A 16,648-nucleotide genomic window follows, 5' to 3' on the forward strand; every position below is an offset into this window, starting at 1 on the left:
CCTCCATCCACTTCCTGGGGCACCTCATCAACAAGGAGGGGGCCGCCCCTCTTCCGTCGAAGGTGGAGGCGATTTCGGCTTTCCCCCGCCCACACACCGCTCGGGCGCTCCGGGAATTCCTGGGGATGGTGACTTTTTACCACCGGTTCATCCGCCAGGCGGCTCACGTCATGCGCCCACTGTACGGGGCTCTCAAGGACAAGTCCCCTAACCAGGCTGTCGACTGGACGGCGGAGAGGGAGAAGGCGTTCGAGGCCACGAAGGCCGCCTTGGGCGAGGCCGCCATGTTGGCCCATCCGTCGCATGATGCCCCCATCGCCATCACCACCGACGCGTCTGACTACGCCGTCGGCGCGGTGCACGAGCAATGGGTCGATGGTGCCTGGCAGCCCCTCCCCCTTTTCAGTCGCCAGTTGACCCCAGGGAGCGCAAATACAGCGCTTTCGACAGAGAACTCCTTGGACTCTGGCTGGCGATCCGCCATTTCCGATTCCTCCTGGAAGGGCGGGAGTTTGCGGCTTTCGTGGATCACAAGCCTCTGACGTTCTGCATGTCCAAGGTGGCGGAGCCGTGGTCGGCCCGCCAGCAGCGTCAGCTGGCGTACATCTCCGAGTACACCACGGACATCCGACACATTGCTGGCAAGTCTAACGTGGTCGCAGACTGCCTCTCGAGAACGGTCATCGGGGCCGTCCAACTGGGCCTGGATTACGTCCGCATGAGCGTGGACCAGGCCTCCGACCATGGGGTCCAGGCCCTGAGGGATTCGGACACAGGATTGCGCCTGGAGGAGGTCGCGGTTGACGGCTCGGACGTGAGGCTATGGTGCGACGTCTCCACAGGCCAGCCTCGACCGCTGGTCCCGTTGTCCTGGCGCCGGCCCGTTTTTGAGGCGTTGCATGGCCTTTCCCACCCCGGCAGGAAGCCGTCTGTGAAATTGGTTTCCCAGAAGTTTGTATGGCAGGGACTGAGAAAGGACGTTGGTGCGTGGGTCAGCTCTTGCGTTGACTGTCAACGATCCAAAGTGCACCGCCATATTAAGGCCCCCCTTGGAGAGTTTACCGTTCCCGAAAGGAGGTTCGACCACGTCAACGTCGACCTGGTGGGACCGCTTCCCTCCTCTCACGGGTTCACCTACCTCTTCACCATGGTCGACAGGACGACCCGCTGGCCTGAAGCTGTTCCCCTCTCCTCGACGTCAGCTTCCGACGTGGCACGCGCGTTCATCGGCACTTGGGTCACGCGCTTTGGGACTCCTTCAGACCTCTCCTCGGACCGGGGCTCGCAGTTCACCTCGGAACTCTGGAACGCGGTGGCTGAGGGGTTGGGGGTCAAGCTGCACCGCACTACCGCCTATCATCCCCAGGCGAACGGCTTGTGCGAACGTTTCCACCGTTCCATGAAGGCAGCCCTACGGGCCAGCTTGAGGGACGGCGACTGGGTGGATAGGCTGCCATGGGTGATGCTCGGCCTCAGGTGCGCTAAGGAGGACCTGCGGTCCTCTTCGGCGGAGCTGGTCTACGGGCAGACCCTACGAGTGCCAGGCGATTTTATTCCCGACGCTCGGTCCCTTGGTCGGCGGCCAAACAACGTTCCTCCCTACTGGAAACCGCTAGGGTTTTCGCGCCTGTTCCCACATCGCAACACGGCACTCCCACTTTCCGCATGCCCCCTGATCTGAGCACGGTGGACTATGTTTTCATTCGCCACGACGCCCACCGTGGTCCCCTACGCCCTCCTTACGATGGCCCGTTCAGGGTTTTGAGCCATGGAGACAAGTGCCTGGTGGTGGACGTCGGGGGTAGGCCTGAGACCGTTTCCTGGGATAGGGTTAAGCCGGCTAACGTGGACATTTCCAGACCGGTGGAGTTGGCGCAACCCCCACGCCGGGGACGTCCGCCTGCGCCGCGCCCCGCGCTGCCCGTTGAGACTCCAGCGACCTTGTTGACCCCCGGGACCTCCGGGGTAGCGGACGGCGCCGACGTGCCTGCTGCTTCCTCTCCCTCGGCCCCTGTCATCCGCTCGAGACGGGGTCGGGTCGTCGCCCCTTTCCGTCACGAGGACTTTGACTATGGGTGAATTCTGGGGGGGCTTGTGTGGTGGATAACATAATTCACCCACGGAACTATGGGTGGGGGGAGTGTTTAGCACGGACCCGTTTAGCGGACGGAACGACCGTCCAGTTCAGTCCGGTTTTGACTTGAGGAATGAACGTCTTTTGGTATTGTGTTCATTAAAGCTTTGTGCTGGATACTCCGCCTCCGACTCCCGTCTCTCGGCACTACAATATATATAAATATATGAATATTTATATAAGTATATATATGTATGTGTATATATATATATATATATATCATAAATCCTTCCACCCCTTCCGTGGGATTCACAAATCACACTGCTCACTTATATTATACAGTAAACAGCCGTGCGCACACCAGGAAAAACATGCCCCACGTGTTGTCGGACTGGAGAGCTGGCTGCGTCAAGCTCACAGAGGAATTATTTGTTTTCCGCAATTTAAGAATCTTGCCTTCAGAATAAATGTACACTTGTCTAATTACACTTATTGAAGGCGTTTATTAGTTATAAAAATAGTAAAAAAGACAACATTAAATATATTTTACTTCGTATACTTTGTCATTGTACGGTATATACGTTGTGCTTGTTTAACAGTAATTGTAATAATCGTTGAAGAAGCCTGCATTTTGAAAGCTTATACCGGAAGTAGTTTGGTTCATGGTGAGATACTGGCCAGGAGTTTCATGCGGTAGCGTGAGGTTTATTGCAGCACGGATTCAGTAGCACCAACAAACAGGTATTGCTTTGAACAAAGTCATTATTACTTTAAATAGTGTTTATGGAACTCACTGGAGAGGAGTCTCTGGCACCAAGCCAGTGGACGACCGTTCAACCGCAACTTAGTAACACTAATACACTTCCAACGGTGTCAGCCGTGTTGGCTAGTTAGCCGACTGGTGCTAACGAGGATGTGAATTAGCGCACGTTAACGTTAATATTAATCGTTTCTTTCGCTTTAGTTCCTACTCTGGTTTTATTCTGCTCGTCAACTCCCTGTTTCTGGTTTGTGACTTTGTACGTAACTGTTAAGAGTAAAATTGTCTTCAATGCTGACCAACGTGAGGTCTGAAATACATGGAGACAATTGTTTAGTGTACCCTTTGATCATTTTTAGGAACGGAAGATCAACACGTTTCACATTACTTCATACATCGAGAAGTAGCTATGTCCAAACTCCAGGTGAACAGTGCACGTATTCTAGCATTAAACGAGTCATTTAAAGTTAAACCAAGCCCCTTCTATCCAAATACATAATGGTAGAGTTGAAGAAGTAATGAAATGGAGTCAAACCCAAGGCTGTTTTGTGGATCCTTTAATGCCATGTGTTATCTGAAGACTGACCTCAGAGATGTTAAACGTGTGTTTGCTTCAGATGGATGAACATGTCCCCGAGGAGGATGGACAGACTGTACCAGTGCACAAGGAGGAGGAAGAGATGGATGTTACCGTGACATCACAGCTAGAGAATCTCATCGTAACGCTCGCTGACGCAGACGCATCACCAAGTACAGAAACCCCTCCAGAGGAAAAAGCAGATGTGGATCCAAACTCGACAGCAGTGGTGCTTTCCTCAGACGCTGTGTGTGAGACGAAGGACTGTGAGGACGAGGACAGGTATTCACACAGGCGGCTTGTTGGCTATGTAGTTGGACTGAATATTCTGGATCCAGTGCAGGAAAAGACAGCATACCTGACTAGTGCTTTTCCTCTTCTCTCCCCAGTGACAGCTCTTCATCTTCTTCCTCCTCTTCTTCATCCTCATCTGCTCCCTCTGCCCGTGTATTTGAGGATGATGACGATGAGGGTTTCAGCCAACCAGCCCCCATCAAAACCAGAGATGAAGTCCTGCTCGAGGTCAGTCTAAGATTGCGTGTTCCAAGAGTCCCACAGAGGATACTCCAGTGTGTGCTGGAGTTCCTGTCACGCCCCCCCCCCCCCCCCCCCATGTTGAAGAGGACAGAGGAGTGTTGTGAGGGTCTTCTCTGTGGATTGATTGGGTAGATAAATGGCAATGGAACAGTAATGCCCCACATTGTTTTACCTGCTATTCCACTATATAGGTTACAAATGGGGCTGTATTCAGATATTTTTCTGTGAAACAGCGTTCCTCACACAACAACATTAAATAATGTTAACACAACTTTGTCTGAAATATAATAGTCTAAATCAAGAACGACATGATCAAAGCAAGTCATGTTGTAAATCTGACCAGATATCTTATTATCGTTATTATTATGATGATCATTACCAAGTATTGATGATTGATACAGTATGAAATGACAGGGAAGCAGACATAACATGAAATTCACCCCAAAAATGTGTTTGGTGATTTACTACTCAATATTTGAATATGATTTCCTGGAATCCTGTGTTTGTAAAAAACATAAGATCAGAAAGATGGTTATGGCAGGTGTGGCAGTTTTCATTGACTGTAGTTTGCCTTATTGACACTGAAAATCATCAGCTGTAGCTTTTTACTAAAGTTAAAGTAACATTATGCAACAATTGTACCTTAAAATAACAGCTTGAAAAAAATTGTGCCGCTACAATGACTTTTAATATGGCGATTTGCGCCTCCGCCATTGCCATCGGGGGTCTGTGGGGAAATAACTCCACTATGTAGGATTCTGGAGCCGCCCGATCCGGGGCGGATGTACTTCGACCTGCTTTCTGGCAATGATTACGCAATGTCATATAGTGCCAGTCCACGCTCGCAGCTCCAGTATAAGGGCGAAGCAAGCGAAGTCTCTTGTAATGAATTACACGTTCCAATGTAAATTATGAAAATGTAGCTTTTTGGTGTTGTCAACAATATTGTATTCGATCACACGTACTCCACATTCAAACATTTAGAAAACAACGTATATAGGCTGAAAACACGATCGGTATTTCATCTAAACTAAATGTTGTCATTCTTTTGGTTATGTTAGCATTCATCTCCGATATCACAATGAATAAAACTATGCAGTCATATTTATGTAAAATCTTTGAATATTCTTAGCTTATCGGTTGACATCATTTCTTGGTTTCTGACTTTGTCTGGTCATCAATACAAGTGTATGCGAGGCTGCATCTATCGTAACTGGGTATTTACGACACTGAAGTAAACGTTAAATACTGAAGGGGGCGCTCCAAGGGAAAAACTCCATTATGGGGCTTTAAGAGTAGAAGAGGTTTAATATGAAGCCGATGCAGGATTGGCCTATAAAGCCAGCTGGTGTTGCTTATGTCATTGCATCAATGTTTGCAAGGAGTCCAGCACTGCAGGACACTGGTGTGGTCGTACTTCCCCATCTCCACACGCCGTGTTCAGTTCTCATTTGTGAGGAGGAGACGCAACCCCCAACGAGTCACAGAATGCAAAAGCATCTTATGAGACAACTTATCGTACACTTTCCCCCCCATTGTGTTCTACACCCGACGGTCAAATGGACCGTTTATACCATCGGACCAAAAGCTGACGCTGTGTTTGTGTAGGAGCTGCCACCAGTGGAGGAGGTGTCTGTGTCGTTACCAGAAGATGCAGAACTGCAACCTTTAGGAATGGTCTCCAGTATTATACAGCAGCTTGGTAAATCATAAATCATGCTACAATGATACTGCAACTTTCTAACAGACTGGAAAAAAAGTGTTCTGATGTTCATAATAGTATACTTGAAGTGCTTTTTTTTCTTTTGCAGTTGTGATCCAGTCTCTGAAAGACACACCCGCTCTGACTGATGACAGCATCATCTTTTCATCTGATAGGCTGGCTCTGGGCAAGGTTAGGACCAGCAGAGGCTTTACCTCTGTCTACTTCTCTATCATGTCCTCAGTATGTTTGTGTTCTGTTGGTTCCTACGTGGTCATATTCTCGTGTTTATGTGTTGCAGGTGTTTGAGGTATTTGGTCCAGTGTTCAGTCCGCTGTATATTTTGCGTTTTAATTCTTTGGACCACATAAGAAGCAAGGGGCTGATGGAGGGACAGACAGTTTATTACACACCAGACATCAAAGAGTACACAAATTACATCCTCACACAACAGCTCAAAGTGTAAGTACATGCACACACAGTATGTGGAGCACATTAAAGCAAGATCAATATCATGATTGGTTATTTTTCCTTCAGTTTCAGTGGATCTGATGCATCCTGGAAGAATGACCAAGAACCACCAATGGAGGTAAGCACAGAGCCTAGAATGATAATCAGCATGTTGATTTAAAGCTGCAGAAGTTAACTTAAATTATTACAGCTGTTTGTCATATTTGCTGAAACACTGTATCCTACTATGAGACATGTAATCTGGGACGAAATCAGGTTTCTTTGGCTCCCCCTAGTCCTCCGCATGGTATTTATAAGATTACACCACGCTTGAAGAAAGATAAACAACCAATCGGAATTGAGGAATCTCTTGGCCATTGTCATCGCTCAGGCTGGTTAGTTAACTTGTCTGACTCCAGAGTATTAAAAGCTTCTTTTTTTTAAAGGGTCGTAACCCTGTAGACAATTTAATTTGCCTGCAAAACGTTTACACAAATGTAGATCTTTTTAACTCGTCCGGTTTCAAAATCATTTAAAGACTAAGTGGCCTTTGTGAAATCCTCCTCTAAGTAGTGCTTTGATCAGTGAACTATCTGAGACCCTATTGTCTGAATAGTTCTGATCACACGTAGTACGTGCACATCGACCGACCGACACAAACGACTAAAGTTGGTGGTTTTGCCAACCTAGAAACAAGTTAGAGAATAAGAATTATTTAACTAATGTTATGCAAGAAAAAAAATCGAATTAATCGTCAATATAGCGATCACATAACGCAAAACAAGAAATATGGTCAACATGTATAAAAGAAGCTTACATTGAGCTGGTCAAAATAGGTGCAGCCCAACAGATTAGCTGGTTGGTGTGGTTAGGGTACTTATAATGTAATAAATATATAGCTGTTTCATGCTTTATACAAGCACTTGAATGCCCCTTGACAGCCTCATGCTCCAGGGCCGCTGTGGGCTCAAATGATGTGAGGACCGTGTTGCCTGAAATGAGATGAGGCAGCAGGAAGCACTGAACCCGGAGCAGGAGAGCTTCTCCGAGGACGAGCTCATTGTCCCATCTTGACCACCGTGGGAGCGTTTTTAAAAACGCTGATATATCGGTTTGCTTTTCATGCGACATAATGGAGACTCTCTGCCGGCTGGTGGGGGTGTGCTCACCTGTGCGTGCACGTGTCTGTGTGCATGGGGGCGGAGCTCCGCCTCACACGATACCGAGAGCCACGGAGAAGTGTAAACGCCACCATGTGTAGATCCGATCAATAACATACGGCCGTTTAGTTTAATAAGAGAACAAAGGCCTGTTCTTTAGGAAAGGGTACCTTAAATTACTTCTATTGTAATCTGGCGCTATAGAGGAAATTTCAGGGGGCCGGGGGGTGATTCAGGGGGGCGGGCCTTTGAGCGTTGCGTCGGCTTCACGACAGCGAATATAAACGGTGTTTAGAGAGTCCTCGCCGCTGATTGGTTGCTTTTCTTTGACCATGGCAGAATCCTGCAGATGCCACCAATCATACTATGAGGAGGCAGAGAAGCTACAGATTATTTCTCATGTTCTCCTCTCAGGATGAAGTAACAGATCCAGATTATGTGTTTTGAAGATGAAAACAAGTAAATGTTTGTCGCTGGAAAAGTTTCTAACTCCTTTTACTTTGAACTTGTGTCGCGTTTCCACCACACTCCAAATGATTGCTCAGTTTTGTTCATCACGAGACTCGCTCTGTTTCCAGGCTTTAGATTACAGTGATGATGAGAAGGAACATGACGCTAAGAAGAAAAGGAAAAACTCCAGAAAGAAGAGGGATGGCAACAATGCAGGCAAGTGCACACAGACGGGAAGTTTATTCTCTGGCATCATGAGGACGGCAGCTGACGTGTTTGGCTGTATGGTGTCACGACCTGAGAGTGGTGACATTAATAAGTCTTACTCTGCTTCATCGATGATTTTCCTCTCTCCAGATACTCCTGTCCACGTTGCCCAGAACACCTCGCTGCAGCAGCATAATGTCAGGGGTTTCCCACCAAGACACGCAGGACCTCCGCTCGGGCACCAGAACTCGAGGAATCAACAACCAATGTTCAGCCACCCTCCACCCAGACACCCACCACCCAGACACACTAATGTCCATCCAATGTACCTCTCCCCTCCCTGCCCTTACCCTCCTCCACCATCTCACTTTTTCCCCCCACCAAACTTCCCTCTGTATCCCCCCCCACCTCCCTCATTTTTCAACCCGTCTTTTTCCTATCCTCTCTGGCCACAGAACTCTGTCCCCTTCTCTGACCTCCCTCCTCCTCCCCCACCCCCACCCCCTCCCCCTCCCCCTCCTCAGTGATGTGTTGCTGGGGAGTTGGGTCATCTTGTTGAAAGATGATGTCAGACTGAAAGAATCCTCCATGTGGATCAATCACGTGGGTTCTGGTTAACGGTGTTCGTGAGGCTTTACGATCACAGAGTACAACGTGGTGACAGCGGGACGGAGCTCAGTGATGTGCCGTCACCACACATATTCTGCCACTGCAGTGGCTTTAGGTTCAAAACATGTTAAAAACTGTTAGTTATGTAATTTTTCCCACCGCCATTTGTTTACCAACTCGACTTCCTGAAGAGCCTTTACCCGTATGTGTGTGTGACATGTTTGTTTTGATTTCCCCACTAAACACAAGTTGAGAATTGTTTTCTTTTCTTACTCACCTGGAGAAAAATAACTTTGATCTAAACGGACACCGAACCAATCGTCAGTGGCTTTCTGATCCTTTTGTGATTTTAATGAGCCAGCTGGACTTGATTTGCAGGGTTTATAAGTTGAAAGTTACATATTTTTAACATATAATCACCTGAAATTCTGAATAATTGTTGCACCTCCGTGTTTCTACCGTAGCCCAGAACACACACACACACACACACACACAATTAGAAAGCAGGTTTGTGATGTTCTTATTCCAGACTGGCTGTTTGGGCAGTGAGTTCTGGGTTCAGATCTGCTGGTTCGGACCTTTCTACATGTTCCTGCTTTGCCTTCAGATTCTCCGGCTTCCTCCCACTGTCCAAAAAAACTAAACATGCAGCGAAGCTTAATGGGTGACTAAGTTTCCTGTAAGTGAGAAGATCATTTGATTAAGAAGTAACCGCATGGTCATTATCACTGTTTACGAACCCTGTTTTCTGCGACACACACCAGAGAAACTGGAACGAAATACTCGTCTCCTGGAAATATGGGAGTAAAATAGGCTGTTGCCCATCTGAATAGTTTTCCTGCTTTCAAAAAGTGTATCGGTCAGCTGGGGTCAGCTCCGGCCTTAAAGGAGGAGCCCTGGTGGATGGGGTTGTCCTGTAGATGTTGCACTCAAATCAGAGTTGAGTGGAAAAGACATTTAATGTCTAAATAATACACGGAACATTCTCCTGTTGAATTCGACACTCTTCTCTAGATCTGTGTGTTCTGGTCTCCGCAGTTGGTTTACGGTCTGAATGATGTTCAGTTGCAGCTAAATGGTTTAGGAGTTCATTTTCTGTGGCGTTGGTTGGAACTAATTATTTTTAATTGTGTGATATTGTATATGCATTGTATATATTTTTGTACCAGAATGCTCTCTACATGTAATTGTTTTCCCCATTTACTGAGCTGCGTCGGTAGAAATCTAAATAAATGACTGCCGACACCACATGTCTGTAACCCTGTTGTGTAAAGCTGCTGCTCTTCCACAACCTTTTCTCCAGAAGACGTTGAGTCAAACTGAATAAAAGGGTGAACATTCTAAATAAACATTTTAAAGATCATTTTTCTTTCTTTTTTTTAAAGGAATGAAATTGAAAATATTCTTACACTGATTTTCTCCGAAGAAAACAAAAAAGCTAAAGAACCGGCAGGAAAAGGTGTCTTTTGACTTTTAGATTTGTGAAAACCGGAACTGCAAATATATATATATATATATATATATAGAGTCCTGTGTAGTTGGAGCAGGGGGATTATCCGCCTCTGGTGCTTTGACTTGAGTGTTCCTTTCATTAATTTGTGTCAACTTTTTGGAAGCACAATGTTAAATTGCTGTCGTACCCTTTTACTGCTAGTATCTTTCTGTAATGTTGACAAATGTTCTTCTTTGCTCTTTAATGTCGCAGTGGTATTTGGGATTTTACCTGTAATAATTGTGTTTCTGACTGACGCACAAGCAACATTCAATTCAATTCAGTTTATTTTGTGTAGCCCAAAATCAAAAATTACAAATTTGCCTCAGAGTGCTTTACAATCTATACACATACGACATCCCTGTCCCAGGACCTATCAGATCAGGAAAAATGTCATGTGGACAAATGAACAGCGTTACAGAGTTACAACACATTCAATGACGAATAATGAGTAGTAGACATGGACCACCATCCAGACCTCCACAATCCATGACGCAGGGAGATCAGTCGGGGTGCAGGGCCACGGAGGCAGGAGGCATCTCGAAAGAGGCGGGACCAATGAGGAGAGGCCTTTGAGGCAGTAGGAGGCCAGGTCAGGGGCTGGATGCAGGGAACACGGGCAAGGAGTCAGAACATGAACATAGACCAGAGCACGAGTTTACCAGCATCCAAAGCTACTGGATCATCATGGAGTGTTACCTCCTTCCTCTCCTCATTCCCCTGAATACACATTACATTTTCTTCTTAACCCTTGTGTTGCCTTAGGGTCATTTTGACCCGAACCAATATTACACCCTCCCCCCGCTTTAGGATTAATTTGACCCCATTCAATGTTTAATGTCGGTTTTCTTTCGGTAGTCAACAAACAAACATAAAGTGCCTCACACTTAAACTTGGAAAACAATATTAATTCTAATAATTTTCTGGAGGTTTTAATTGCTGGCGTCAAATTGAACCCAAAGGGTAAAATATGTTAGTAAATATAAAGTTAACAGGAGGGTGAAACATTGAATCGGGTCAAAATGACCCAAAGGCGGGGGGAGGGTGTAATATTGATTCGGGTCAAAATGACCCTAAGGCAACACAAGGGTTAAGTGTCGCTCTATCTCCTTCCATCAGTCCAACCCGTCTCACCTCTAACTCTGCTCCTGTGCTTCACCATCCCGCCTCTGAATCAGCAGTCTGGTGTAACTGGAGACTGAAGCTGGGACTTGTGAGCCAGTAATTCCTACCATCCTGTAAAAGAGGGCTAACCCTGGATGCTACCTGCCTGATTTCAATTATATATGAATTTCAATAGAGTATGGTCATTGTGTTGTATATGTTGTACTGTAATCCAGAAGCTGATCCACATGACACAGCTTGACCGTGTTTGTAGGGTGCAGCGCAACATATTAGATTTGCCATGCTGTTAATGTAGACGCGTTTCATTTGTCCGTGATTTATTTCTTTAGGTATGCATTTCTGACAGTTATGGGGTGTAATTAAGATGCTTCAGTGTGTATGTGTGATACAGAGTAGGGGCTAATGTTGGATGTGAAATGCCAGAGAGGGTGGAGGCAACAAGAGAGGGAGCAAGGTGACTTTCAATGTGTGCTTGGCCGGCTGCACACGGAGCAGTGTTCAGACACAAGAATTCAAAGTGTAGTTGCTTTGTTGGGACTTTCTAAATGGTGGAAGCAAACCTTTGAAGGTCTCACATTTTGGATTCCTCCTGTCTTTTTCGCTTTTCAGTCTTTTATTTCAAAGGTCCTGAGATGCAGAAGTTCAGCAAGAAGAAGCGAGTTCAGAGGAGCAACACTAACCTCACAAAAGCAACTCATCAGTGAGTAACAGGGTGAGGAGAGAAGGTCAAGCGTCAGTGAGAGGAGATCCACTTCAGTTGATAACTCTTGTAGGTCTAATGTTTGAAAAGAAGCATTTATCTGGATGCTGTGTTGTGTATTGGTTGCTCTTCTTACAATTATGTGATGAAATAGAAAGCCATTTAACAGCCTATTCTACAGATCAGTGAATAGATGTAATGATCAGTGAGACCATTGCTCGTTTTATTCACCTTCTAATCCACGACTGCATGTAGTTCTCGTGCAGTTTTGAGAATTACAATTTCAAAAAATCAATTTTCATGAATGAGTATGATATAAACTAATATGAAGAGATCAAGTTCCCTCAAAGAAATTAATTTGTGGGAAATCATGGAGTCAAAATTATTCCAAGTAAAATCACTACAACTAATGCTACAATTATATTGGGCAAGAATGAAAACACAATTTAAAAAGTTTCCAGGAATTTAAATTCACCAACTAAAAGAAGCATAGTGAGCCTTTAAAGTCCCTGTTTTTAAATCAGCACAATTAGATATAAATCCAGTAAATCAATAGCCTTGACTAATATTCCAAATATTGTCAGTTTGTGTTTTGTATGCAGCTACTGTAAGTGTTAATGGATGTGAAAAAAGTGAGTTATTTGACTTATTACAAACAAAAGTTTGTTGTGTTCTGCTGCATCATTTCCATGTTCTTTCAGGGAAGAATCATTTTTCATTTAGTGTAGACAGCTGTGATCTTTCAGGGCTCATCCCATGGGCCTCTGCTTGTCATCATGCTTTTAAATTCTCTCACTCTCTCTCACTCACACACACACACACACACACACACACACACACACAGACACACACACACACAGTGTTTGTCTGCAGTAGTTAAACATATGTATCACTTAAAGAAGCAGGGATGCTAATGTCACCTCTGTCACATTTGTAATATTTAGAGAAGAAGTTGTTTACGAGAACATCATTTCATGAGAATAAAGTCATAAAGTTTCAAGAAAATAGTCGTAATGTCCCTGAACAAGCTCTGCATTCCTTCTTACAACATTTAACAAGTCAAAATAAGTGTAGTCTACAGTCGCCTTTAGGCTGTCAAGAAATGCCAAGATAATGTGAGGAAAGCATGCGCATGTCTTGAAGTAACCTATTCTACAGTGTTGTTTCTCATCATATTACGACTTAATGCCAGACAATTATATACATCACATTACATTATTGTATTTTTCTAACAGTGGAACTAATACTCTGTCGTAGTGAACAGACAGACTAGAATTCTGCCTTTCTCTCGCTTATGTGCATCTGTATTGGAGCAGCTCTTTACTCCCCCTGCATGTGTCGAAGGGTTCTTCTTTTTTATTTATTTAATCATGTTTCATGGCAGATTGCAGTCGTTGCTTTTAAGGTTGCATACTGAGGCATTGTTGCGCCAATGAAACATGTCATTGAATTTAATATTTAGTTTTTACACATTTTGTCAATTAACTGGTCACTTGTTCACAACGTGGTGAGTGTTTTAACAATGGGATGCTTTTAAAAGTTGTCATTCCAGGATTTAAAAATCTGGATTTATGGTTAATACCTATTTAAAAAATGCCTGGACTTATTGGTTCTATGTGATCAAATGGAATGCAATGTCCAGCAGTTCATGATGAAGTTATGGTGTGCAGAATACTTCTTCTTCTTTGACACACCTGCTGGTGTTGCCTAGATGACCACCTTGTTCATCTATGTCTAAAACGGTCTGGTCAGGACCTTCTATTGATCATCATCAACTTGTAAAACACATAAACCAGTACGATGCTAACATTTTGATTGATTAGAAATGTCTGGTTCGGCGTTCGGTTGTAAATAGCTTCACCCTGTTGTGTCATCATAAAATGCAAGATGACTTCAAAACTGAAGTCCACAAACCAGTAAGGGACCTCATGGTGACTCCGTCCACTTCCTTTATACAATCTATGGTCGTGCCCCATGACTGCCATGGAGCGAGACCTTGTCTCAGCCTTCAGTCTGTAGCCTTGGCAGTATGCAGATCCACTGTACACCTCTAAGGCAACACTTCATCGAGATGATCAAATGAAGTCATTCATATGACTCAACACAGGAATGCTGCCTGGGTGTAAAACAAGTATTAAGTGGGAACATGAGGACTAAACCACAGTGTGCGGTCCATTCTGAGCTGGACTAAATATGTCCAAGCAATGTCAGCCTGCAGTCCAAACTCATCAAACACTTGGAGTCACTTCTGAGAGTAACACTGAAAATACTTTGAAATAAAATACCCTTTAAAAATGGGACTCTTGGAAGTAAAAAGTCTATTTTTAAGTTTGATTCATAGAGATGAAGTCAAACACAGAATGTGCATATGTCATCATAGTGTGACCCTCGTGTGTGTGTGTGTCTATTAGTGTGTGCCTGTGTCCATGTGTGAGAGACAGACAGAAACTCAAGCTTAGTCCCAACTGACATAAAGTTATTTGTACATCAACATGAATAACTGTTTTTTTCTTCGTCTTTTAATCTCTCCCTCACTCTCACAAACACAAAATTAATATATGTATACACCAACAAACATAGACACAGTATTTCATGTGGATGTTGTACCCATAAGGACAGTCCCCACTATATGATTCTTGTCCCCACACGACTGGTAAAACACACACAAACACACTCTCTCTCTCACACACACACACACACACACACACACACAGGGCAGTGGCTAGTTGCTAATAAAGTTCAACCCCTGACATTCAGGTCAAGAGGAGCCAGCAGTGTAAACTTATTACAGAAACAGATGACCACATTGCAGCCGTTTAATTACATTCTGTTTTTCCATCTCATATTTCTTGCTCATATAAAATGCAGATTATATAAATACACATTAGTGAGTTATTTTGGCATATTGCCAACACAATTCCTCATGTCTTTTAAATGCCTTAGGACCCGGACAGTGAAATTCATCTGCACGTCTTTGAGGGACATGTTACCGGTAACATGCTAGCAAGCTGGGACATGCCAGTCAGAATGGCCCTTCAAGATATACTAGATGAATACTGCCAATTACAAAGCTAGTTTGGCTAATAGGTTGCAACTTGAAGGTTTTTTTTTTACATTGAATGTAGACGGGTGGACCATCGACTCCTGTCAGTATAAATGAGAGATCTTTAAAACAGGGCACCTCCAACTGCAAAACAATCAGTCTCCCCTTGCAGGCTAATAGCAGCCACACAGGCTATTTGTGTGTGCGCGTGTGAGGGGGTGTATGTGTGTGTGTGTGTGTTTGTGTGGGGGTGTTTGTGTGCGTGCATGCATGTGTGCGTGTGTGTGTGGGTGTGGTGGGGTGCGCGCGTGTGCCTGTCTGTATACAGTTGATCTGGCATCCTACTCGACCTATCAGCTGTTTCGGAATACAGATTTGGAATTGTTCTCTCATGATTTGCACACCTGGGTAAGATAATGTAGGAGAGCTAGTTAGCTGGCAAGTCAGGGGACCATGCAAGGTGACACATGTCTATTGGGATTTAGACAAATTCACATTTACACACATTCACGGCAATGGCCCGTCCTTCTGGTGTGCCGCCCAAGTACACTTTGACTTGCATCTGATTCTGAAGGGATTCTAAATGGTATGGTTATCCATTCAGATTCGTCATCTTCAATGCCAGTAACCAGCTAATTTCTCAATCTGAACCAACTGGGGACACAGATATTATTTATCATAGTGCATGTATCAGCGCTGTCATTTTTCTTTTTCTGTTCATCCTCCTGTCTAGTATTGAACTATTTTGTTCCTGTTTATTGTGGATCAGCCCATTAGAGTGATATATTCTATGGGTTGAGTGGAGCCCCACCCACTGGCAGCGGAACAAGTGTGGTTTCAATGGCACTGAGTAACTGAGAAATTGATATCATGGATTAATGCGTGAATAAAAAAAACATATTTGCTGATGTTATTTAGTATTATTCTACTATTTAAACCCCTCTTAATGTCCTCTAGATTGCCATACACCTTTTGTGTTCTGGGGTCAAAAATGACCCCACCTGGTTTGACTGCCACTAGCATCTAGTATATTCAATAAATTCTGTTTTACACCTTTAGACTTACTTACCACACCATTACCGCACATTGTTCCCTTCTTTTTGGAATTTAGGGCCAGTATACCTTGTTTACATAAAAGTATACCCTGTTTTGTTCTTGAAAATAAATGCATGCAAGGTAGAGAGTAATGGTGTAATCTTCAGATGCATTTTTGGCATATTTCTGATGTTTTGAGATTGCTCTGGCGAGGGAGAGTTGGAGCAGAACTGCTGGATCTCCATAACCAATCTGGCAATCATCAGAAGCAGACTTCTCCGTTTTTTGGGGTGATAGGGCACTGGAGCATGGGTTAGTGAAGGCAAACTTGGACAAGAACCGAGCCCCGTCTCTTTGGACACCAGTGCAGGGGGAGGCTCAGGCTCATTCCTCCGTACTGTTCCACCATACAGCTTTCTTTTCAGCGGCTGCAGGCCGAGGGCATGTGAAGTAAAGAAGTTGTCACAGGTGACGCTTTCCCCTGGAGACCTTCTGTCACTTGCATGCTCTGATTGTTTTGTGCACCAGGAGATTTGCCAATCTGTACTTGCATGTTCCATGCATAGCTGGACTGGGCATTGCATGCTGCCCGTACATTCATCACCTATTTCCCTGGTCTACTCGAGATGTAGTTTGAATCGCGCTCTTCCACAGTCACATCCGTGCCCGCATTGTCCATCCACAGCCGGAGAGACACCGACTTGTCCCATAAGTCTCCGTTTTTTTC

At 44.8% G+C, this 16,648-nt stretch overlaps 1 protein-coding gene across 4 annotated transcripts; it reads left to right on the top strand.

Annotated features, from left to right (window-relative positions):
• The first annotated feature begins 2,741 nt into the window (after nt 1-2,741).
• Nucleotides 2,742-9,889, top strand: naf1 (nuclear assembly factor 1 homolog (S. cerevisiae)). 4 transcript variants are annotated; one of them, XM_056408237.1, is made up of 10 exons: nt 2,792-2,815; nt 3,194-3,258; nt 3,452-3,693; nt 3,801-3,933; nt 5,557-5,650; nt 5,760-5,842; nt 5,952-6,112; nt 6,188-6,239; nt 7,839-7,926; nt 8,068-9,889. In XM_056408237.1, exons 2-10 carry the CDS (start codon nt 3,244-3,246, stop codon nt 8,442-8,444), a joined length of 1,245 nt encoding a protein of 414 aa, XP_056264212.1. In that variant the 5' UTR covers nt 2,792-2,815; nt 3,194-3,243; the 3' UTR covers nt 8,445-9,889. The 4 variants fall into 4 exon arrangements, with proteins under 4 accessions (XP_056264214.1, XP_056264212.1, XP_056264211.1 ...); XM_056408238.1 differs by lacking the exon at nt 2,792-2,815 and adding an exon at nt 3,077-3,093; XM_056408239.1 differs by lacking the exon at nt 3,194-3,258 and having other exon boundaries at nt 2,742-2,815.
• The last annotated feature ends 6,759 nt before the right edge of the window (nt 9,890-16,648 follow it).

Source organism: Pseudoliparis swirei, chromosome 24 (genome assembly GCF_029220125.1).
Source record: "Pseudoliparis swirei isolate HS2019 ecotype Mariana Trench chromosome 24, NWPU_hadal_v1, whole genome shotgun sequence".
Lineage (NCBI taxonomy): Eukaryota > Metazoa > Chordata > Actinopteri > Perciformes > Liparidae > Pseudoliparis > Pseudoliparis swirei.

What these genes read in the sequence shown, in the direction of transcription:
- naf1 (XM_056408237.1), top strand. An exon ending in GACTGTGAGGACGAGGACAG is followed by an intron (nt 3,694 to 3,800) that starts GTATTCACACAG and finishes TTCTCTCCCCAG; the next exon opens with TGACAGCTCTTCATCTTCTT. An exon ending in ATAGGCTGGCTCTGGGCAAG is followed by an intron (nt 5,843 to 5,951) that starts GTTAGGACCAGC and finishes TATGTGTTGCAG; the next exon opens with GTGTTTGAGGTATTTGGTCC.